The following is a 26,746-nucleotide window of genomic DNA, read 5'->3' as shown; positions in this document are numbered from 1 at the left end:
AATAAATATTGATATTGATTAATATGTTATAAATTTTCCCTAAAATCTGAAATCCGAAATATAAAATAAAAGTCAAACATTAGTAGGTACTATTAATTATTAGTTATAGCTTATAATTTATTAGTACCTACTATATACGACATAATATTTTCAAAATATAAATACCTAATACAAACACTTAGGATACAACCATAGATAAGCAAATATTATAATAATATGGATATAACTATATACATTCCTTCAATTAAAAACTTATTTATACCACTACATTAATCAGTGGATCTTCGTAGAACATTCTGAATAGTAAACTTGACTTTTATTAAATTATTGTCCTTGACATAACAATAAATAACCTATTTTTTCTTTTCTTGTATTATTTGCATTCAACAATTTATATGAAGTATCCACTTAGAAAATATACAAATGTTGTCACCTATATGAATTTTTACCAATAGTAGCATAATGATGTTTTAACGAGTTGTTAATACGTCAAATTTAAATTAATGATCTTGAGAAAATAAATAACAGTCAGTGAATAACATTATATATTGCCACTGCCCACTCGAGTACAAAGGAATACAATTAATTTTAACTGTACCAACGATTTTGAATGCCTAAAAAAGTAGATTTAAATAAGAAAAAAATTGAAATCCCCAAAAAAGTAAATATAAAAAATATTAATGATTGACATAAATGTAGACAAAAAAATGAACTGTACAATATTCCAAAAAAAAATTAATGATCCATAAATCATATTAAATATTATTGTATAATATAATTAACTAAAAAAAACATACATCAATATTAAAATACTATTGTCTATTTGTATATTTAATTAATAATATTAAAGTATATAATATCACAAAGAAATAAAGCGAAGTAAACCTGTATACTGACGCAATTTTAGTACCTTAATAATACCAAATATGTCATGTATTAAAATTTGCATACCAATTTAGATTTAACAACATAATTTTGTTATATTATGCAGATACATTTTTAAAGTAAATTATTAAACATAAAAATATAAATTTATAAATTAATTAATGTAATTATTTTATATTTTTATATAATATAGTTTTCATACCATATAAATAATACAAGACAATTTAATAAATTTATGGTATGAACTTCTAATAAATAAAATAAAAAGGTAATATTTTCCATAAAGATTAATAATAATGAATTATAAACTATATTACATAACTACGCAAAATAAATTTAAAGCTATGATTTAATGAAAATAACCTTAACTAGGGAAAAAAGTTAATAATCATAATATCAAGTCAATTGTTTTTAATTAAAATTAAATATGAATATAATATTTATTGAGTATGAAAACTAACTTAATTTTAAAAACCTAACTAAAAGTAAACACCGCGATGTCTAATCTAGGTACATTAGATACAATGAGAATGAAAAAATAACTTATAATAATGAACATTTTTGTTCATTATTTATAAAATTTAAGTTACATACTTAACCTTATTAATTTAAGTATACATTTTTAAAATTGAAACACATGGATGTTTAATAATATGTATTAGTTATAGATAACTATAATAATAGGAGACATATCATTTTAAAGTATTAATTCTGAGCGTCATAAACTCATAAGTATGTTATATTATATATTAAATGATTAATTAAATCTTGCCTATTTATCGAACCTATAAACACAAAATAGTGTTTGTGTAACCTACAATGATTAATCCATTTAGTATTTTAGTACATAGAATTTAAATTCTCTTTACATTAACTTTTTATATCCATTCATATTCGAAGTGCCAACTATTAACTATTAGTAAATAGTCCATATAATGAGTAAAATAGACTCCAAAAAATGAAATTTTTACTTCAAAATGAACAATACATTACTCACTATTATTGTTTATAAGATAATGTACACAAAAAAATACATTATAGTTTTTATCGAACGGGTATTGTGTGTTAGATTTTTTTACATTAACCTATAACTTATTGTCATCATACAAATTTATTATTTTACAAAATCTAATCGTTGTTAAATCACACAAATTATAGAAAAATATTAAAAGAACAATACATTCAATAATATAATGTTATTGAAATGAACTATACCTAATAAAGACTATATTATGGACCGTAATAATCTTATTCGTGTTAAAATACCGATCATCATCTTACAAAAATGCGCGATACCAAATCCAAATGTCCTTTTAATATTCCAGTGCGAAGGATGGCCTTCGGAGTGAATAATGGGTTTTGCGACAGTTTATATTCCGAATAAAAAAATTGTAGTAACTATAAGTATGGTGGGTAACAAAAATACAAGGAGATTAAATTGAAGAAATGTGATTCTAATTGATTATTGTTATTGCACGGCAATCGTGTGTGGTTTCTTTCATCTCTTCGTTATAATTTATATAAGCAATATCATATTACCCGTCTTTGGCGCCATATAGTTTGCACGCACACACATACATACATTACTCACTACGAAACATTCGATTGTTTTGCGTTTAAAATAATGCACGGAAAATGGTAGGTGTAAGTATATACAGACTGTAAAGAGTAACCGATATCAGCGACACGCCCATGAATAATACTTAATAGGGATAATTCCACCGGCTTGACCGGTATTACGCTCAAAAACGAAAGTTATTATAAATGGAGAGGTTTTCCCACAGTAAAAAATATATAGTAATAATACGATTAATAATATAAATTATACAGGGTGTTTCTAAAATGAATGAGGTCAGTAGCATAATGGTACTTATTGTGGTGGCCTAATGAAAATTGTTTTCTATCTTCAAAATTAAAGTCTATTCAAATTATTTTTAAAAAATTATCGGAAATGTAAATATAAATATTCGAATTGTATCTTTTGCAAAATTCTCATACGCATCGATATGTGAGGTTGTTACGCGTTTTTCACGCTCAAGTCGCCGACTAAAAAAAAGTGGTGTGACACATTGTTTTGTATGAAAACTCTGCAAGATAAACTGTGGTGCAATTTATTTGTTCTCATTTTACATACATGATTAATTAAAACACTGATTTATATTTTAAAATAATAATAGGTAACTAAAAAAGTTCAGTATAAATTTGCAAATAGCTTTTTTTATCTTGAAAAAATATCTTTGTTGAGCCACTATACAGTACTCACTGCTTATTCTATTAAACTTTCATTTCAGAAACACCCTGTATAATATATATGTAGGATAGTAAAGCATAAACAAATTTTAATTTTAATCAGCTAAAATGTTCGTTTATTGTTCACCCCAAAATAGTGGTAGGTAATTGTGTTGTAATTTTTATTTTTGTACATGCAGTATCTGACAAATTAAAATATATTACTATTTTACAAATATATTATGCATTTAAATTACATATTATATTATCTATTATCTACATTAAACCTCAAAAATTTTGCAATATAAACATACACATTTGTTAGATACAGAAATTCAAAAAATATTAACATAAAAATTTAATATCATCGTTTTTAACGTAAATTTTAATAATTTATAGGGTAATTTATAATTGAAAGCGTAAAGGCATTATAAATGAAACAATTTTCAACTGTTGTAAGATTCTAGCTGGGCCTCAAAACATGACCTCTCTTAATGATAAAACAGGGCTAAGTATTGTAATTTATTACAGCGCATTTCATTTATGAATTTTTTTAAGTACCTACGATGGCAATTTACTTATTTTTAATTGAAAAAATAAAATTTGTTAAAAATAAATAAATATAAATTCATGGTACAACTTAGTAAAACATTTTATTGAAAACTTAAAAATAACACGACATATTATAATAAAAATAATTTATATTAGATTATTATAGAATATTAAAATTTTTTACAAAATGAGGAAGTTTGTGCACTATTTATTTCTTCACTCTGATTCACGTATAACATAGCAACTTTGAGTTTAGCAGAACTAATCTTATATTGTTAATTTTAAATCAGAGTGAAATGGCCTATAATCAAGCTTATAAGCATAACAGTATCTGTCAAAATATCAGTGTTTATACATTTAAGCATGTAAACTTTACATTGTAAAGTATTTTAAATATAACATTTTCAAAATGCCCATGTATTGTAGAAAAATTGGAAAATCATAAGAAGCTAACGTGCAAACATAGATAATGTACTTAATTAATAACTTTATAAGCTATATAATTCAGGCGAATAATAAAGCAAACACCACAACATTGGTTCTATTGATCGCTAATTTTCCATGTTGTGGGTGACATATAAATCTAATAAATCAATAATAATGTGATGACATTCTCTTAAATTAAACATATATATTATTCAAAATTAATTTGATTTTTCAGTAATCAAGAGAGTAGACCGTGGGCTACCGGACAAAAAATACTAGACTTATTATTGGCCGTTCATCTCTTAATATTAGGCATTAAATAATTTTTTTATTAGTCCTACTAATTAACTCTAATTTTAATATTTTACGAAATCAACTAACTTTTTAATTATTTTCTGATAGATAAAATATTATACATAATATACAAATTCTAATTTCATAAAACTTTGTTTGTGACAAAAATGATTACATAATAAACAACACACTTAAAAATATATATTATTTTTAATACCATAACAGCATAATTAAACACAATACTGTAAAGAACATTCTAATCTTTAATAAAAATTTATGAAATAAAAAATAGAAACAAAAAGTATACATACAAATCGAATAAACAATGAACAACTCATAATATGTGTGTCATATTTTTTTTATAGTTCTATAGTTCACTGATAATAAGTAGCAAAATATAGAACTATTATTAAGTTTTGTAATCAAAATTAATTCAATCTAAATACCTAGTAAAAACAATAACACACACTTCAATGAATATAACTACTTTTCTTGATTGATATTGTATAATATTTAAATATATACATTTAAGTGCCTTCCTCCTTAAGTACTGATATGTCCCTAAAAGAATTAACATTTTGCCATGTTTTCTATTCTTTCTATATGTACTTAACTATTATTATATTCAAAATTATTATTTGTTACATTTTACCAATAATAATTTCATAACGACGTATTAATATTACATACAATTTAATATTACGAAAAAAAACTTACTTAAATAACACTTTTAATACACCAACATAACTCGTACATATATAATAGATATATATGTAATTCTAAGATAAGTTAATAAGATGAAAGAACTAAACATAACGCCGATGTTTGAATAAACATATTTAATATCAATAATGCTTCTTATATTTCTAATTAAATATATTTTTGATACTTATATACCTAGATATGTTATCTAAAAATTATATAGATACAAAAAAAGTGCAAATTTATCAAAGGTCAAAATTTAAGTATACTTTTTACAAAAAAGATATTTTAAAATATGATCTCGTAATTACTGAACTATAATTAATAGTTTTTATTATACTGTTAAAAATCTACTAAGACTGATAATAAATTATATTTGTACAATTAGTATACCTATCAAGGTTTTGTGTAAAACGAATTACTGCAGTATATCTGTACAATATTTTTTTTTATGTTTATATATTTATTTAAAATCTTAATTGGCTTAATACAAAATTTCTTTAAATTAAACAATAAAATTTCAAATGCTATGGACAAATTTTAATAATCAACAATTTAAAATTAGGTAATAACTCATATTTACATTTCAAACACGAAATTTAAAGAAGAATTAATAATAACAATAATTAAAAAATAAAAATAAATATAATAATATGTAATTATTTTAAATAATAATCATTTACTGTCAATTTATGGCTTAGAACTTGGTGTTTGCCTTGATCTTAAATGAGAAAATATTTTGATATAGTTTAACTACATGTGATCAGCAAGAATTATTGTCATATGTATAATAGGATAACGATAAAAACGAATGATATTGTTCCAAGTGGTTGTGTACCTATATTATACGTGTATTTCCTGTCTTGAAATAAATTGATAATATTAGGCTATACAACGATGACCGGTCTTCGATGAGTAATTTTTTTTTTTTTTTTTGGTTAATATGATTTTGACCTATACCTTTTTAGGTGTTGTATTAGTGTACTACAACACTGAAGGCAAAAACCACTGACCCTGCCCACTACATTCGCCTACTCTTAATCCACACCCCGGGCTTTGTCAATCCTTATTACATCTTATTACATAAATAAAAAGTGCAAGGAAAATTATGTTTTCCTTTAAGAATAATTAATTTATTAGATCTCATTGGAGTACAATGCTAATGCGACAGCCATGCCATTATTCTATGATATACTTTATACATATCACGTGTCAGAATAAAGTCCTATTGAAAATTATTATGTGGCGTAATTTCTGGATGTGCAATTATTGAAATATTACGAAGGCAAACGTTTCCAATAATTTATACCGATGCGTTATAATTTTTCACTACATTTTTTCAATTCAAGTAACATTTAATTTTTTTTAAATAAATGCAAGGTTACACCATTTGTCATTGTATTATAAACTATGTGCAATAAGCTGTGATGTACATAATGTAGGTATACTAAACGTAGATAAATTTTAATTGGTATTTTTATATTGAAAATGAAATATATAAAATTAGGAAACTATAGGTAGTTTTTTTTCAAGACTAATAGATTCTTATTTCATAATAAAATGTTATATATAAAATGGATACCTTAGTCCAGTTTAGTTGTATTATCTAAACAGCTTATCAAATAACTTTACATTAATACAATTAATTTATGTTTTTACTATTTTGATGAACATAGTTGCTAAATTATAATTGATTTTTTACTAACTATAAAATTACATTATTGATTATTAATGCATTATTATCAATTAAGGGAGCAGACTAAATGAAAATATGCTATTCCAGATGATTTTATAATGAATATTCATTGCCTCAAAGCCTAAATATTCAAATACCTAATATGAAGTTATATAATAGACACGTGGAACCACATAAAACGGTTTCACACATACATTGTATTATATATAGATAATACTGTCTATGTATTAATAAAGTTATATATTTATATAAGAGTTTATTAAAGCTTAATAAAAACCACCCATATAAAACGCATACTATATAGTATTGTAATTGAATAAATATAAAATAGACATATGTCACGTATATTGATTAGCTCTACGCAGTAACAACGTCTAAACAAACATAAAAAATTAATCACACTGCTGTTACCATCCAAAACGAACCCTATACACAACCGAGTGTATTATTACATCTGATTGCGATGTTAACCGCGCAAGATGATACCTACGATATATTAAATTATTATGGTTTTTAAGTAAAAAGATTAAAATTTTCGACCAGCGCGCGGGTGTAACACCTACGCGTGAAAAAATAGAAATTCTACGCGATAATTCCAAAAAACTGAATAGCAATCTCGCGCGCAGTTTTCCAGACATCGAGAAATTCCGCCTACAACGCGTCGTCCCACGCAACCACAGCGCATAATACTCGAAGTCCCAGTGTCATTGATATAATATGTACAATTATAATACCTAATAATATTACGATCTTAAACCAACGGACTCGACATCACGACACGGACCACTGACTGGGCGGCACCGTCGGGTCGCACGTACTGCACGTCGTACGCGTCTTGCACCGCGGGTCGTGAACACATTTCAAACGCCCGTGGGACAAGTGTCTACACCCGCCCGCCCGGTGATTCTCACCCACAGACCTTGGACGACTGGCGGTCCGCGAGTGCGGTACGCGCGCGCCGTGAAGAAATGTGTCGCGCGACCGACCGCGGCGGCGGAGGAATCGGTCGTGCACGGCCGCTACCGGCACAGACGACCGGATCGACCAACCAACCGGCGGCGGCGGCGGGGGCGCTCGCGTTCACGGTTGACCTCGTTTTTGAGCGCCGCCAAAAGAAACGCTTCGGAACAGAAATATGCCGCGGCAGTAATATGCCTACATACCATCAGCGATGATTCATCACGTTTAATATACCCAAGTGCACGCATATATACGGCACGCGATTGAATTGTTAAACATATATATGTGCGACAAACCTTTGAACTTGCTCAGGTTCTCCTCGTATCCGCGTTTTGACTTGCGTGGAGTCGTCGTCGTCCCGGTCCCGTCGCCGTTGGCCGTCGGCTCGTCCGGGTCGAACCCGAGACGGTCCTTGTAGTACGACATGTCTAGCCGGGTTGCAGGACCCGCGCGAGAGCGGCACTGCTGAGGGCTGCTCCTGTTTGTCGAACGCTAACGCCGCGGTCTTATTGCGCGTCGATCCTTCGATGAGAGGACGAGGGACGAACGGGAAAACAAAACAAAAAAAAACACAAAATTTGAACCACGACTATCGACGTATTATTATTTTTTTTTGTTTGTTTGTTTAATATTCACGCTCGCTGTGCGCGATTCGACCCGGCGGCAGACGCACTTGCTCCTAATCGCTGATGTACTACACACACTCGCCGCGCTGCAACTGACGGAACGCCAAAAACAATATTGTATACCTACAGCAGCCTTCGTTATATAATAATACCGTCAGGACAACGGGTCGCCGATCACTGGTCACATGCTCGCGTTGCACACGCGTATAACGACATGATATTATATATATTGTATGTATGACACACGCACACGCACGTTTTGTCGCGCGCAGAGTCCTGTACGCGCGCGATCTCGCGGGGCGACCGACGACGGGCGTACGTGTGCATTCCCCTCCAGGTGCCCCCTTCCTGTCGTCGTCAAACCGGCACAGGTTTTCGCGATCGTCTCGGGTGGCGATATGGTCGATGATCGAACGGGGCGCGGGCCCCAAATGGAATTCACGCGCGCGCCGGTCGCACACCGCGGGACGGTGGGCGGCGGCGGTCCGTGGGACGCGGGATTGGCGTCCTGCGCTGCTGCCGCCGGTTCGCCTTACATGGAACTGCATTATACACCCAGCGACCGCTGCTGACGGTTTTTCACCGGAACAGGTCATCGGCGATATTATGTGCACGAGAAAAAAAAACGGAATTGCGTTTTGCGGGGGGAGGGAGGCGGTAGGAGGACGCGCCCGGAATGACGACGGTATAATATTATTACATAGGCGGACGTGGGTAGAGAGACGCTCGGCGAGACTAATGTAACGCAACATATATTATAATAATAATATATAATATTACAAGTAGCGTTTAGTATTAGGTCCATTTCTTGCACGTGTATACCTATTTAGTATACCTACTCGTTTGGCAAAACCTCGAGGCTTCGCAAACAGATATTTTTCTCGCGTGCTATGCCATCCGCGGTAATTATCATGCCACAACCGTCCACCATTCAACAATCTTTATTATAGGTATTGATATAGATGGGTACATAGTGCCGTGTGTATGTGTGTGTACGATTCGTTCGTGGGTTTTCGCAGAAATTAAAAAATACGAATTTGTACAAATATAATGAACTATGTATATAACCTCCGGTGAAGAAGATAATATGGCAATGTAATTGCCCGAGTCGTAAATCCCAATTGAAACTTGTCAAAAACAATTAATAAAAACGTTTTAATTAATATTTTTCCATATGTGAGTATAGGTATAGTACCTACCTACTAATTATTATGGTAGTCTTGCGAAATTATATTAAAACGATATTATTATTAATAAATTTATACCACAAGTCAAAAACTCGTTTTACATTATAATACCTATTTAGAAATTATGCATACAAGTTAATATATTATAAAGTACTCAAACTTTTTATATTATATTAGTTATTCTGCAGCATCATAACAAATCTATTAATAACTAAATTTGAAAGATAACCTATTTACAATTTAAATAACGTTGTAATAACAGAGCTGTACCAATACAGTATTGTTATAGAATATAAATAAGTTAAGAAAATGTAATTTTTAAAAACAATGGTTTTTTTCATAACAGGAAAATATATCAAATAAAAATTTCCCTACAGACTACCGTTCAAGATGACGTAAGGAATGTATACGTAATATTAACTTATTTGTAAATATAAGTAAATTAAACAAAGAAATGATTTTATTCCTAAAGGCCAAATTATTAAAGGTCGCTACCATAATACACTATAGGTTAACGGAAAAAAAAGTTATTTTGCTTCTATATTCCTTATTATATAATTACATTGTAAATATCTGATATTGTCTGTATTACTTTAAAAATTTAAATAATTTTGTATTATAGTTAAAATTTAATATGTAACTAAATATAATACATATTACTTTTTCAAATAATTTTGGTTTTTATATTTCAATAAAATAGTGGCTGTTATACATTTTTTTATTTAGTACAAGTTATCGAGCGTTAAAATCTTTTGACTACGTACATTGTGGTACAAATGTAGAGATTTAAATTTGATAAATACCTATTTAAAAAAATAATCATTATTTTTGATTCATAGTGTAGATTTTTATTTTACTTGTTAAAGAGTTAGGTAAATATACATTAAACTAATATGTTTAATACTACCTATTAATAAAATTTAAACCCTATTATTGTGTTATAACGTGTAAGTAATTTAGTTTTACTGATAGTGTTGAAAAAAATAATTCATATATTAAAGTTCTTAAATATAGGTATATGATGTGTTATAAATTAAATTTCTTTGCCCTATATTGTAAAATAAAAAGATCATATTCAGTATATCAACCAACATTATAAGACATTTACATCGTATGAATATGAATTAAGATAAAAAAAATTGGTACTAAATAATAAACTTTAAATTTTCTCATCAGGAACAATATTAATCTTAAAAAAATAATAGTAAATTTCAGTAAAATTGATAATATAATCGTTATTATTTCCGTATATGGCTTATAAAGTTTTAAGTTTGGACTGGGCTATTTGGTGTCATACAATAAACAATTTAAAATTATTCAACTGTTAACAAATAATATAATACATTCATATACCAGGCAATTATAAAAGTAATGAAGATTTTGTAGTTTTTATAATTACTTTTTAATATATAATATGTAATATATACTTATAGGTAAAGTTCATTGGTGAATATTTGGTCAAATGTTATGTGTATTGGGGCAATTATAAACACAAGATAAATTCAACTCCCCCCCCCCCAACTTACTGCCTACATTTCGCACCAGAACAATAAGAATATGAATCTATATAAAGTCAATAAATAAAAAAATAAATGATACTATTAAGTTTATTTTAACTATAAATCTATAAATATAAAAATATTGCAGGGACATTCGGTAGGAATTAACCACCTCTATGTCTTCTTTAACATCAACCAATAATAGAGTTTACGTAAATAAAATAATATGCAAAGCAAAACTGGAATTATTATACCTGTGCATAAAAATAACGTTTACGAACATTAAAAGTTCATAAAAACAGAAAGTACTTAATTAATAATAATGTATATTTTATTCTAATGAAATCAGAATAATCGGATATATTTAATAAAATATCATTAGAGGTATTTCAATTATTTTAACTTTTTAGCTAGATGAAAAGAATATGGAGTACCTAGTGTATATCATTTAGAATTGATACAGTGTACTAAACAAAACATCTCGTTAAAAATAATAAATGTTTAACAATTTATATCCAGCCGGATTTTATTTCTGTTCTATAGATTACAAAATAATCTTGTAATTTATTAAAATAATATAAAATATGCATAATTATACAATTTGAAATATTAAATCAGTTTATATGGTTATGATTTAGAAGTTAGAAGACACCAATACACATAATATATATATATATATATATATATATATATATACTATTGTTTCAAAAATTACGTTTCTAGTACTAATAATTTAGGGTCATCATGAGGCTTAAATTATTTTATGACGATGAAATAAATATTATAAGTACCACAAATAATATAATATTATACTTGGGATGCCATCTTTATAGAAAAAAAACTATAAAAATTAAAAACTACCTTCGAATTTATGTATTTACTCAAGAAGTAATAATAAACATATTATACTGATATTAATGTTATTGAAAATTAAATTATCGCTAATATCGCATAATATCCATAATAATTCTTAAACATTGCGCTAAAAAATATAATATATGATTTTATAAAAAAATAAAATATTTTTTAAGTATCAGTATTAATTTGTACATTTTTAACAATTAATTCTGGTCATATAAAAATATTCCGCTTTAATATGAATCCTCATATTCTTTTGATATAAATATTATTATCTAATTAAAAATCAATATTTAAGCACTTGATTATAAATGTTATAATAGTATGTGTTGATATTATTAACGACATAAGTAATTCATAAAATTAAGGTTTGAACATGTGTCATTATGTGTTCGTATGAAATAAAAATTAAATATACCAATACCTAATACACGCTACGATTAATTTCTAAATACTTTGAAGTATTACTAATCGTATATTTTTATTAGAACATGGCTTTTATTATGTTTTAATTACAGATCCGGCTTTGTATAAGTTAACGAAAGTGCATGATATTGTCAACTTACACAGTAATCGGATTGTAATCTGTCATTAAGTCGCTCATAGTAGACCTAGCTGTCCTCGATCCAATGACCATTAAATGGATGTAATATGAAACACTGTCAAGGTTTTAATGTGATTCAGATATTCCTAATTTTTTTTTTATAAAGACAGACTTCATCAAAATTCATGCATCGCAAAAAATGTATTTAAAGTAACAAGGCCATATAACAAAATTATAACCTTCTTTTATACAATATAAAGAATACCCAAATGAACGATATTTAAATATTTTAGAATTTTGGTAATATGTTATTTATTATAATAGAATTAGTATAGTTTATTTTATGATTAATTGTAAAATGAATAATATATTATACTGATTAATAAAAAATATAAAGTGGTGTATCATAATTTGACGACAGATTAGTATATATACGAACAAAGATGTCAGATAACAGCAAGGTCTGCGGACTATTTGTTATCACAACAACAATGATCCATAATAATAAAAAGTATAAAAAATTAAACTTTGAATATTGTTGACATAATTATTATTATTTTTTGGTACCTCATAAAAATCAAGGATACATTTTCAAAACTGACATTTATAGTTTATACTCAAAAGGTTTTAATTTAAAAACTCTATAAATTATGAAATCAAAATAAATATGTTGGTATTTAGTGAGCCATCGTATAAATTTAAATTCTTTATAAATACGCTATATATATAACTAACTATTAGACATTACCTACACGTAAACGATAAAGGTCAACAAACTCAACATTAATATTTTAATAATGAATAAACTCCATGAAATATTTACCTAAAACGAATGTGAATTAGAAATCTACAATCTAACAGGCATAATGAAATAATCAGAGAAATAATAATAAGTATATATACCGGTGATTATCACACATAAACGGTACTGTTATAATATGTATTACATAATATTATTATGGTATAACGACGCGATGTCGTCCATCCCTCTAAGCACGACGTAATGACTCGACAAAAACGCATACCCATACGATAATAATATTATACCCATATACATTATGTATAAATTGACTTGAATTTGGACACAAATAAAATAAATCACAGCCATGTTATAATCGCGTAAAGAAAAATTCGATGAACATTAGATTCATAAATTATACGAAATGGCGGCACAAGCAATATGCACACGTCGCGAGTAGTTTGACGAAATCGCGTGCATAAAAAATATGCTTACGTCGCGTTTGTTAATATTTCCGCACCGCTGTTCACCATGTCTAATGTGCAGCAATAGAGAGTATTACGAAAACGAAATATTATTGTTAATGATTTAAGCCGATGGGTTTCCAATAATTACGCCTAATAACTGCGATTTTCAAACACACACACACATACACTCGCACAAACTGTACATTATTATACACTTGTATATGTTACTACCGTGGGAAAATAGATATCAACCGAATAATTTTCGGCGGGGGTGGTGACCATGCGATAGCGTATAAATGCAAACAAATAACACAGCCGGCGGTGATGCGCGACCATACGAACGTTCACCCTATTTTCACGCATACCCTCGAGGGGGCCCTCCCTTCGAACGAACCAAAAACGGATAGTAAACACTATATTAATAAAAAACAGTAGTATGCGACGATGACGATAATAACAATAATAATAATAATAATGGTAAACACAATGCGCGCACGACGACGCCGTAGCGAAAAACACAATCGTCGTCGTCGTCGTCGGTAGGTTAATTCGTGCGGTCCCGCGGTTAAGACCGGCGTCAAACGGTCGCGCGCACGTTGTATACCGGCTATATTATATATTTTATTGTATGTTTTATAAATCTCGAAATTATTATTATTATTATTCGTATCGTCTAAGGATCGGTTTCTTTGCACAGTTAGCATAACTGCTCTAGCCTACGTGTATAAATTATGATACGGAACACACTCGGGGGGGCCGAGACGTGACTTTGAAAAATATATATGCACTTATTCCTGGCCGCCACGCACAGAGAGAACCGGTGCTCGCACAGATTCCGCTTCGGGCAGTACCGGGTTCACATATATACCGCCGCACATGCACACCTATACCGCCGCGCGGCGACCACTCACCGCCGGGACACATTGTTTTCACGTGAGTACAATAATATTATTAAAATTTACTTAGCGGTGGTGTGGTATACTGTACACGCAGTAATGAATAATGATAAATAACGATTTTTATCGCCCGTGAAAAATCGCGACTGTCGTTTTTCGGAATTCCCGGCGAGACTTGCCGGCGGGTGCGTCAAACCGCGAAGAATTTTTTTATCTATTTATGTATTCGATAACACGCGCGTAAATGCCTACCCTCGGCCGGGAAACCTGTTTCAACACGGGCGTCGGTGACGATGACGAGGCAGATGACGTTATGCTAATATTTATACTCGTCAATCCGGTCGTCGACAGAAATTTTTTATTTAAAAAAAAAAAAATATGTTAACTAGGACTTGTGTTTGTTTTCGTTTTTATACGATTAAATCGCGAGACGTGACCGTTATTCACGAGCTGATCTTCCTGGAAATGATGTGCGATACACTACATAAAGCGAGTTTTCGCAATTTCGGTGTGGCAGGATATCGCGATCGAAATTACCATTTATAGCACAATCATGCAGTAAATAACGTGAACAAGCTTTTGGAATGGGATCGTTTTGATATTACAGATAAAAATCGCAATTAATCCGATCGCTAATCACTTGGCGAGTCAGCTGATAATGGTCGTGGGCGAGTGTGAGTCTCGATCAAAAGTGTTTAAGAACTAATGCCGGGGGTCCGCGTGGACATCGAATGCACAGCGCAAAATATAAACAAAACCAAAAACAGCACTTACATGGTAATCGTTTCTATTTTTTTCTACCACCTCGACCGACGGACTGTGGAAAAAGTACGACGACGAAGAATTACCACTGCGCCGCCACGCCGAGTCGCAAACGAGATCGACAGTTTTAATACCTATGTTGTTAGTAACTGCATAATGACGCGGGTGAAAATGTAATAATAAAAAATCGAATGCGACGATGTATGCGTATAATATATTAATACTCCGTCGTACTCGTGCAAAATCAATAATAATTAATTATTATTATTATTATTATACTGTAAAATAATGCAATACTGCGATAATGCTCGCGGAATAGAATTGTAACGAAATATTAAACGCAAACAACAAATAGGTACGACAAACGCCAAAACGACGACGCGGCACACGACTGCGGTCTACGGGTCCGCTACGGGTTGCCTATAGCTACACCACGATTTAGACGGATGGACAAACGCACACGCCACCACCACATTCGATACCGTGGTCCGTGGGCAAAACGCACGCACACGTACACACGAGTGCGCAAGTGTCGAACAGATGGAAGGAATGCGTCGTGGAGTGTGAGGGGGTCATGAAAAGGTGATGATGGTGGGAGAGGGGTTATGACGAAAAGTAACCGACGAGACGGATAATAACGTTATTATACGCGCGTGTATTATAACAATATATTATTTTATCTTTCTATTTATTTTTTGCCCACCGGCATATACATGAGCTGCCATCTGTCGATAGACTTCTGCGGCTAATCAGTCGTCTTACTATTTATAAAGGTGTTTTCACAAGCACCGGTTTGCGACGCTGCGCCACCGATTACCTGTTGCTGCTCTCGGAAACCGCGCAAACCTCGGCGTTCCGTTTAGGCAACCCCACTAACAAAATTATTCCGGATGACACCGCCGCCGACCAGTAGCGGTTTACAAGATAATGATGTCACTTAATTATTGACCGGTTTTCGATACTGCATTATTTGCATAATTAATTCACAGTTTATACAATTTCAACATAAATTATTAACCAATTAAAACAGATTCGTGGATTCGCCGACAACGAAAAACCGATAATACAAATCCTCCATAGCGACTGCAGATAACCTAATATTTTAGTATTCGTTAATTATAACATGAAAGGTACGCATGTGTACTAACGATATTTTGGTGTTAAACGCCCAAATTTTACGTTTTCAACGCTCACTTTTACCGTTGTCTATATCGGTAGACCACAGATTTCGCAGCCCGAAAAGTTCACACGCATTACCGCAAAAACAGCAGTAACTTTCTCTGACGCTGAATGCTGATGCAAAAAAGGTTCAATCAAAAATCGGACAGCGCTTTGATGGACGCGGAGAAAACGACAAATTTCCCAAGACTGCGAAACAACAAGTAACGGAAAATTTCACGACTGCTATATACCAACCATATATGGGCGGTAACGGTGGCAATCGCTACGCAGCAAAGTTTAGACAGTGATCGACTGCATCCGGTAAAGAACTTCACATGATTTCGCCATCAGAATATAACAAACGTGTCCGGAAAATTTCAGTCAAAACCAATACTGCGTTAATTCACCAAAATATATTCTCAAGTGTATTTTCCAAGCTATAAAGATGAACTTACAGTACCTAATAATATTACTATTATTCCATCGCGTAATTTTCTATTTAGTGTTACCTTTAATGTTTAGAATTCAAACATCAGAATTCATTATATTAAAATAAAATGTTAATATTTCAGTAAAACTAAAACATATTAAAACAATATACCTATCATGTTCAATTGGCATAGTACAGTGGAACCTCGATAACACGAATCGGTTGGGGGCGAAAATAAAATTAGAGTTATCGAAAATTCGATTTATAGAGGTTCAAGTTATCGAGGTTCCACTACCTAGCAATAGAGAATACTTCATATAATATGAATCACCTACTTATTTGATATAGGTACATTATCATATATCTAGAGATCATATATCATAAACGGTAGTATGCATACAATATATTTTTATTATTATTTATTAAAACTAATATTATATTATACATAATATATGTAATTCTTTAAGTCAATTTTTTTTTGTTTTTTTTTTTAATTATAATATATATCTCTGCAATCCTAATTTCACATATTTTGATGATGGTAGCTCATAAAATATTTATTTTGTGTAATATACATTGTGTATACATTTTAATCTTAAAACAATAAAAATAAATTATAGAAATATTTAATAAATATAATGTATAAAGATATATCAGACATTTTTAATACCTCGAATTTGCAATCACGGCGTGAACGCATACTGCAGCATAGTTTAATTAGTAGTAAATACTAAATAGTACCTAATACAATATACGTGAATGCGTAAAACTGCAAAACTTCTAGTAAGGCGCATTAATAGTTCTAAATTAAAATTAATTCCCGTTACTAAAAACAAATAATACATACTGCAAAGGTATTATTATTATCTTACTCTGATTTTATAAGTATAACGTATCGTTGACATAAATAAGTAGAACAAATATTATGTACTTATAACTAAACGCGATTACTACAATTACGTATTTTTTACAAACAGTTACAAACAACACTTCAAATGATTCCACGATAGTTCAATTTAAATTGTCTTTATCAACGAAAACTCGCGTGATATAATTTCGTAAAAAACACGAGCAGTGTTGAAATAAGTTCAAGAATATTTTTTGATTATCATGTTTGACAACAATAAGTATACCACAAAACTTTCTGTCGATTGACAGTTGCAACTTGCAACTCTTTCAATCAAAGTAGAATTAAGCATATTTAATAGTTATCCCCGGATATAGTATTATATCTTAGTATAATGTCTACAAAAATCTTAATTTTATAATAATAAAATATTCAAGTACTATTTGAAATTTATATTACACATAATAAAATAAAATGTATAAAAATAAAACTAACGTCTAAAAAGTTTTGACTTGAATTATGATTCATGGGCAATGGGCTATCATAGTGTTTGGTAGGTACTGTAGGTATTTAGTCAAATTTTTACTGGATATCTTGTAAAATGTAATTATCACTGATTTGTCAGCTTAAAATACATAATACATATAATATATTCAATATGAAAATAAATAAAAAATATACAATAAACATATCAGCGTGTGTATTTCTTAAACATTTAAATTTTAATGGCATTCATCAATCAACTAGTTATGATATTTTAATATAATCAGACAGTAAATTCACAAAAACAATTAAATAATCAAGATTAAAGTACAATTGAAATGTTTCTGATAAAATTTTTAAGTATCTATAAAAGTTTCTATATCTATCATTAACCATACAATACTAGAACCCAAAAAAGGTGTTGGCCAAATAATTGTTTGTGACGCTAAACCATCATTAAAAGAACAATAGACAAAATTATCCAAAAATCAAAACAATAGTTTATTTACGCCAGTAATAAGCTCTAATCTTCTTCATATTTAATATCATACAGAACAACAGAACTCCGAAAGAGAAAAAATCTGGTAGAAAAGCTACGCTCCATTGATAATTTAAATTATTTCAATGAAATGAATATTAATGCCATATACTTACTTTCAAAAATTAAACCTTACTAAATTTGCCTAAAATGATTTTATTAACACTAAATATTAATAATATTAATACAACATTAAATTGTAATAGTATTTTAAATACCACAAGGCATAGGTATTGTTTACAAAACCTATAATAAGTACTTATTAATATAACAGTTTAAAATTATAATATCCCCATAAGCCCAAAGACTTAATATTATAATGGATGAAAAGAAAATAAGATAGCATTTTTATTAGATAGTGACTACAATCTTAGTAGTTGATTTCGCTATACTTCACAACGTTAAAATCATTCTATTCGTATCTAATTGAAAATCAAAACGAGTTAATGATTTTATACTAAACATGGCTCCAGTGAGCTTTTATAGAATTTTAAAAACAGCAGCAACAATTTTTCAAGGGACTTGATTTTGTAATTAACATACTTGGATTAAAAGTAAGTTCTATCGACTACTGCAGTCACAATTAATTTACCTAAGATTTCAATTTAACTAATTGTTGACCTTGGACTATGAATTATTAATTTATGAACCTACTTGTTCATTATGACTTATAAGCCAAAAAAAATAATTAAAATTCTACCTCACAAATACTTTTATAAAAGTAATTTTCCGAGTTATTAACCGAAAAGAGACTCGAACAATACGTTTATATGGAGATAAAAAAAACATCCAACAATAGCATAAAAATCATAATTATTATTTATAATATCAGTATTACACACAATATAATAAACAGATACCTGTAATATAAGATGTTCAACAAGATCATTATATTTAAATATAAATTGGTTTAGTTAATAAAAATTTAAAATACAAGAAATTTGACTTTTAATTATCTTTATTTTTATTTTTATTTAGAATTTTAATAATCTGTAAATATATTTATTTTTTCAATAAACATAAATTATGTTTAAAAATGAAGAAAATAATAAAAATTATTCATATTTTAGAGAATAAGAACTTGAGAGAAGAAGCCATTCAGTAATAAAACTCCGTTGATAATATTCTAAAATCATAATCATAATTTGGAGGATATTTTGTTAAGACATATTAATAAAACTCTAAAGATTAAACTTAAAGATTAATATTCCAATAAGAGGTAGATTAAGTAGATATTAAATGATATATTATGTAGAAAGAGCGGGAAGTGGATTATTTCAGTCGCGGGGTATGTCTGTGGTATAAGTGTTATTTGAACTAGACTGAAATTTACTTCCCCATGTCACTAATAATTTTTTGTCACAATTCTACCACCCACGAAAACCTCTATCAATATTATCATCTATGTCCTATGATAATCTATAATAAATTGTTCTTACCGTTCTCAGTATTCAAATATGCTTAACTATTACATCGAAAAGAACGGGAATAACTCACTCACCAACTATAGTATTTGAGATCATATTAAACAAAACACATCATTAATTTTATACCAATTGATCTTTTAATTTTAAATTGAGTTCCATTTAACTATTCAGTATTTATTGAAGATTATTTTTTAAATTTTCATTGATATTTGATTTATATTAAATGTATTATTTATTATTGTAAATAGTTAGATATACTAAATGTTAAATTTGTCTATAGGTATTCGCGTATTTTGTATACGCACAAATAATAGTTTCGTGTAATTACATTTTAACCCATAAATAAACAAATAATTAAATATTTATCAGATTTAGACAGCCACTTTTTCAACTGCTGGAAATCGGGAAATTTCCATATTTTCACCGCCAAAGTAGAAAAAAACATGCATTGTCTGTTGAAGTCATTTCCCAACGCTTTAACGTCATCCAAAATTAAACTTTCGAAGCAAGCCCAACAAAAAATAATAAATATTCATCGGGATATTCATATTTTTTATTATAACAGGGAACTATATAACAGGGAAATCGTCATGGAATCATCCGTCATTATAATTACATGAATAATGTATCACTATTTTATTATTTAAATTAAGTGTAGCAAGGTAATAATTTAATTTTTCGAAGTATAGAAAATAATTATGAAGTAACTAAATAAGGATAACTATAGTATTTCTATCATCTAGCTTAACAAACATTTAATAGGTATTAGAAAAATGTAATCACTTTTTATTAATGATCTCCAGAATAGTAGGATATAAAAAAAATATTTAAGATCAAATGTATAATGACTAATTACAATACGACATATGGGTACTGTAAAACTAAAGATAATATTAGTACGAAGAAAGCCAAAAATGTAATTTAATTAATTAAATCCATCATAAAAAGCATAATTGATTTATAATTATTAACAATAATAATAAATATAAAAATTTGATTTTGATTTTTATAGCAGTAATAATATATTAAATAAATATTGTACACACAATATTTATTTTAACTTATATCTAAAACAAAAAAATTCAAAGTACAGGAAAAATATCCTAAAATAAGTTAAGTATAATAAAACACACAATATCAAAAAGTACTAATATTCCGTAGAACACACATACTTCCATAATTCCTAGAATGATTCGGATAACGAATTAAAAATAATGACTACCTGCAAATAAATTAGAAAAGGTAGTATAACTTTTTTGATAAGTAATTGTTTATAACTTTATAAGTGCCGAAGTTGTTCAATAGAAATATAATATAAAAAAAAAATGTTTTATCTCATATCATATGACAGGTGAAACTACCCGTCAAATTTATACTTGATAACAAATAAGTAAAATATTTTTTTCTTATCTAACAAATACTCCATGTTGTATGTACATTGTATATATATTAAAATACATATAAAAAACTCGTTGAACTAAACAAATATGAAAAAGTGCAAATAAGATATAGGTATGAAGTATGTATACCCAAGTATTTTGTACCTATACTACTCGTTATACATGCAGTTATATTTGTATTAAAATATACAAAAAAAAACAATTTAAACGTTATGTTTTTCACTTTTATACATCTAAAAAATTATTATTGGTTTGCAAGATTATGAAATCATTTAGAAAAATTCTTTGAAATAAAGCATTACTATTGTATATAATATTTGATTTTATCAGAACCAGCCTCGGAGAATTTTGAATGTTATTAAGCAGTATAAATTGTATATGTTGTAATTATTGGAATTAATATGTTTTTAAACGATTATTTTTATTTATCAAAAAATATCTATTTAACCTATATAATGGGTTATCTCTACCAATAACTGGGAACAAATTAATTATTAAATCTTAGTAATTACATATAAATTATTTTTATTCAAATATTGTACTTAAATCATCTTAAGCGCATTTAATTTATTATTTATTATTTAAATTGCTTTACAAAACTTTAAAAAATTAGTTTTTTTTTAATTTGATAGCAGATAGTACCTTAAAACTACCTACTACAACATATGTACGTATAACTTTGAGAAATATCTGTTTTTATCTAGCACATATAGTTCAATAGGTATACTTAATTTGTATTAGATACAGACGATACCGTGCAAAAATAATTTAACTTTAAGATTTTACCTGATTTTATTTGATACTTAAAATCAACAAATGTATTCAAATGCAATAGAATTGAGTAAAGACAGTCTTTGTCTTAAAATAAATTATCGTTATAATTTATACCATCCATCATAAAATTCATTAAAAATATTTAGACAATAGAAAGCGTCAGACCAAGAAACATAAATGATACGAGCGTACAAAGAAGTGCGGCCAATTCATGAACCCGAGACGAAAATAGATGACGTATACCTCTCGCTGAAAGTTTAATGTCATGCCCGCTCGGGAAGCTGAAAACGCGACGTACCAGCAATCAGCAGCATTCACCCTAGCTGGCTACTAGCCCAACAAAAAATCTTCAATACCTACTCGATATTTGTATATGGTTTTAACTCATACGGCAGTTATTGTCAAAAATTATTATTTAAACATAAACTGTATATATTATTAAATCATATGGTAGCTATAATAATAGTTTATGTTACCCGTGTATATATGGTAAAGTCGTTAAAAAAAATTAAATTACTATTATTATCGCAAGTATCCATATAATCAATATTGTAATCAGAACTGTATACCTAAGCACCAAACACAGTATAAGATATGCGTTTTTCATTAAATTACCATCAGTTGATCCGGTGTTATAAGCGTCGGCGTCACATCGGAATCATCGATTAACGAGCGTTATATACAGATTTAGTATCTTTTAACGCACTTTCAAATTACACTGACGATTGAATGGACAATAAAATCTGGCAAACGCCCATTCGTCCCTACCTACTTACGAAAATATACAAAATATATGGCTGACTTGACCGAAACGACTCACCACAATTACAAATCTATATATTATATCATTATACATATATACCCGCTAAGTACCGATAAAACGATATACGCGTAGGGTAACCAGTAACCACCCACTACTTTGTACATATAGTGTACTCTACTACATCGAGAGACGTACAAGGTTGGAAGGCGATGAAGCATTTATGATGTTCTTATTGTCATGTATAGTGTATAAATTACAGTTGCAGTTAATGCGATTTTAAAACGCGAAATTAAATTCGAATCAAATGGTTTAAAAATATAAAGACCCTATATTGCAATGCGCAGAAAGTCGTACACAAAACCGTAACGGAACACGACGATGACGTGCGTCGGGTTCTCGGGTGCTTATTCTTAACCGTTATTATAGTATTATTATTTCACCTAGGTATGTCATTACGACCGCCCTACTATCACTATATATATATATATATACCACCCGGGTATAATAGATGGCGATAACACGTCTGTATAGCGAGTCCGATCAAAAACTCATCTCGAGCGACGGAAATGATCATCACGGATTTCCGGTCAGTCAATATCCAATAAAATGCCATTATATGTTATTCGCGACGTAACGGACTGCAAACGATGACGGAAACGTGGTGTCGTATTATAATAATATTATGCGTGAATAGCAGGCTATCTATTGTGCATCGGAAATAATGACGACCACACGTTGATGGTAATCGAACGCGGCGGACTGCTGCAGCAGCTGTAGCCGACGTTCTCGTAACCGGACGGTGTGTTTCCGACTAACGGAGCTGTCCCGAAAACCCGATCCGCGCGAACCCTCGGGGCGTACGAGATCAGAGGTGAGCACCGTAAACGACTGGCAAACGGTGGCGGATGGTCTCAGATCTCGTACACACACACGTTGTGGAACGTGTCTGGCGGCGACGGACGGTCGGCTGTCGGACAAGGTCGAGACGTCGCGGCGTCTACGGCGGTAGCGTTAAAAAAAAAAAAATAATAATAATAATAGTAATACGCACGCCCACGCATAGATCGCACGTAACCTCTCGATCACAATGCCGCCGCGGAAATATGCAAATTAACGCTTGCGCGCGTGTACATCATTTATCACGATCGACCGTGTTGTATATATTATGATATGATACGTTTTCGCGCCGTCATCGTCATCGATCAATGATAAATATTATATTAATAATAATAATTGTAGTTCACTGGGCCAGCGAACCCCTTCACTAATATCATTTCCGATGTTATTATTGTTGTTGTTATTATGCAGCAGCACACGTGTGCTGCCGACACGCCACGACGGATAGACGATGATAAGACGTTATCGGCATTATAATATTGTACATATTATTATATTTATATATTGTATACAATGTACGAAAATGGTCCGCAAGCGAACCGGTCGAATGAGTTCAAAAAAAAAATAGTATAATAATAACAATGAAAGATTCTTTTTTCATTCTACCCGACCGGCCTGTCAACGTATAAAAATGTAGCAGCATAAAAAAAAAATCGCAAACGAGTCATTGAACGTTTAATTTTTATTTTATCGTGATCGAGAGTCGACGACTTTTCCACCACAATATAATACTATAATATAATATTATTATTATACTGCTGTAATCGCCACAAAAACGTTGTGACTGCATGAGCATAGGTACTCACTACCACCACCAGTAGTAGGGTTAATCCGTACCGAGGTCAAAAACATCTAGGCCAAGTCATAAATCTAAAATATCAATAATAATAACAACTAGGAACCAAATAGATAATTTAACAGCTTAATGTTACCCTTTTTTATTTTATTAACAATGATGACATGGTATCTAAATTCTGTATATACATCATATCCAATTTAGAAAACATTATTTTGATCACTGATCATATTGTCATAACCATAGGTATATTATTTAAAATAATATAATACTTGAAACATCTATACACTATAGTATGTTGTATACCACAATAATGTCACATAAGTAGTAACAAACTTGAGTGTTAATGTTAAATCACATAATTATTCTATAAATTATAACAAAACCTATAACCACACACATCATATAAATGAATGCTTCATTTGGTTGCAATGAATACTATATACTAAGTAAAAGCAATTTCCACCACACATAGAATAAATTAAACTTAACTAACTTAATAACAGAATGATGTGCTTTAACAAGAGCAGACAAATCAAGAGTATGGGTTGAATGGAATGACCCATGATCTAGGGTAAAACACAATTAATGTTTATCATAAATAATCATCCTACCATCTTAATCAATCCAATATTTATTATAATCTATATTGTATAGCCCTTAATAGTGTATTCGTGGTCAATAGTGAGCAATATTGTACCATATAAAATGAAAAATAAATTCACTTACCGGCTATGCGGAGTACAGCCCGGTCAGCTGGGTCCAACTGGAGTATGCTGAGCGGTTTATCCTTTGCCCAGTCCTTAAGGCTCTGGTCCGAATCAAAATCCATGACTGTCGGCTTTCGAACAACTCATCGGCCGCAAGCGGTAACCGACCCGTCTACGGCCAACCCACAGTACACTCAGGTCGGCATCGGCTGTAGCTACAGGAACCGTACGGCACTCGTAGCAAAAATCCTAGCTGATTTCAAAATGATTTAGATTTTTTATGAAAACAAAAAAAAAAAATTTGAAAAAAATCTGCGATTAGATTTGGAGGCAACAGTCGGTTATTGCACGGCCCTACCACCCGTCGTATATACCTGACGGTGGCGAGACGGCCACGACGCAGAGAAGACACGGCACTGATGCGAATTTTGCGTTTCGACGATCACGGACGCGGAACGTCGGCGAGCGGTGCGCTAACGTACCGGCGGAGGCGGTCGAGGCGCTGGCTCCGAGGTAGTAACCGGCGGCCTAGGTGACCGCGGTAGGCTAAGCCGATGGACCGGAGGCACGGAAGCCTGTTAAATCGTTATCGGCGTGTTGAAAAAAAAATTCGCGGCCGACGAGAGACGAACCAGTGCGGTGCAGTGTCGATCAACGTGCTGAAAACGACGATACGAGGTGCATGACCCGGCAAAGTGACAAGAAGAAAAAATATAATATAATACGCACGGCAAGCGGGGAGGACAGGAAGAGATGATAATGCTGTAAGCACGGTGTAACTACATGGGTACACTACACACTAGGGGAACGCGACGCGTGGAATAGGGGAATATTGCAAGAGTAAACAGAAAAAACGTAGCGCACGGGAGGCATACCGCGTACGCGAATAATAACAATATTCGGTACTCGAACGATTGAAACGATATTGAATCACTCGTGCCCGCCGAGCAGTGTGGCCAGCGGAGCAAACGCGATAACGGCACCGCGCGCGTGTGATAACATCGTTCCGCAGTTGGCGACGCGAGCGCCGTCTGTTGGTCGGACCGGCAAACCAGCCGTTACGTCTCTTTTGATTTTCTTTAAAAAACGATGATCGACGACGGTATTGTTGTCCGTGAAAATGTCGTGTTCCGCATATTGTAAATACACGTCGTCGTCCGTACGGAGTTTAAATTTTAAAAAACGCGATTAGTTCGCC

At 30.7% G+C, this 26,746-nt stretch overlaps 1 protein-coding gene across 27 annotated transcripts in view; it reads right to left on the bottom strand.

The window, feature by feature from the left end:
• Positions 1 to 26,478, bottom strand: part of LOC132931900 (dystonin) — a 75,573-nt gene extending 49,095 nt beyond the window's left edge. For 10 of the 27 annotated variants that reach the window (XM_060998151.1, XM_060998072.1, XM_060997994.1 and 7 more), the window contains exons 1-2: positions 15,335 to 15,740; positions 8,041 to 8,266 (exon numbers count right to left, since the gene is read on the bottom strand). In XM_060998151.1, coding sequence (XP_060854134.1) covers positions 8,041 to 8,170 — 130 coding nt within the window. In that variant the 5' untranslated portion in view covers positions 8,171 to 8,266; positions 15,335 to 15,740. Of the gene's footprint in view, positions 1 to 8,040; positions 8,267 to 15,334; positions 15,742 to 25,567; positions 25,802 to 25,922 lie in introns of those variants that run through there. The other 17 variants (XM_060997987.1, XM_060998134.1, XM_060998054.1 and 14 more) reach the window with 6 other exon arrangements.
• Positions 26,479 to 26,746: the final 268 nt, after the last annotated feature.

The sequence above is a fragment of the Rhopalosiphum padi genome, chromosome 1, assembly GCF_020882245.1.
Source record: "Rhopalosiphum padi isolate XX-2018 chromosome 1, ASM2088224v1, whole genome shotgun sequence".
Lineage (NCBI taxonomy): Eukaryota > Metazoa > Arthropoda > Insecta > Hemiptera > Aphididae > Rhopalosiphum > Rhopalosiphum padi.
Note: the sequence above shows the minus strand (reverse complement) of the source record. Positions and strands in the feature narration are given on the sequence as shown.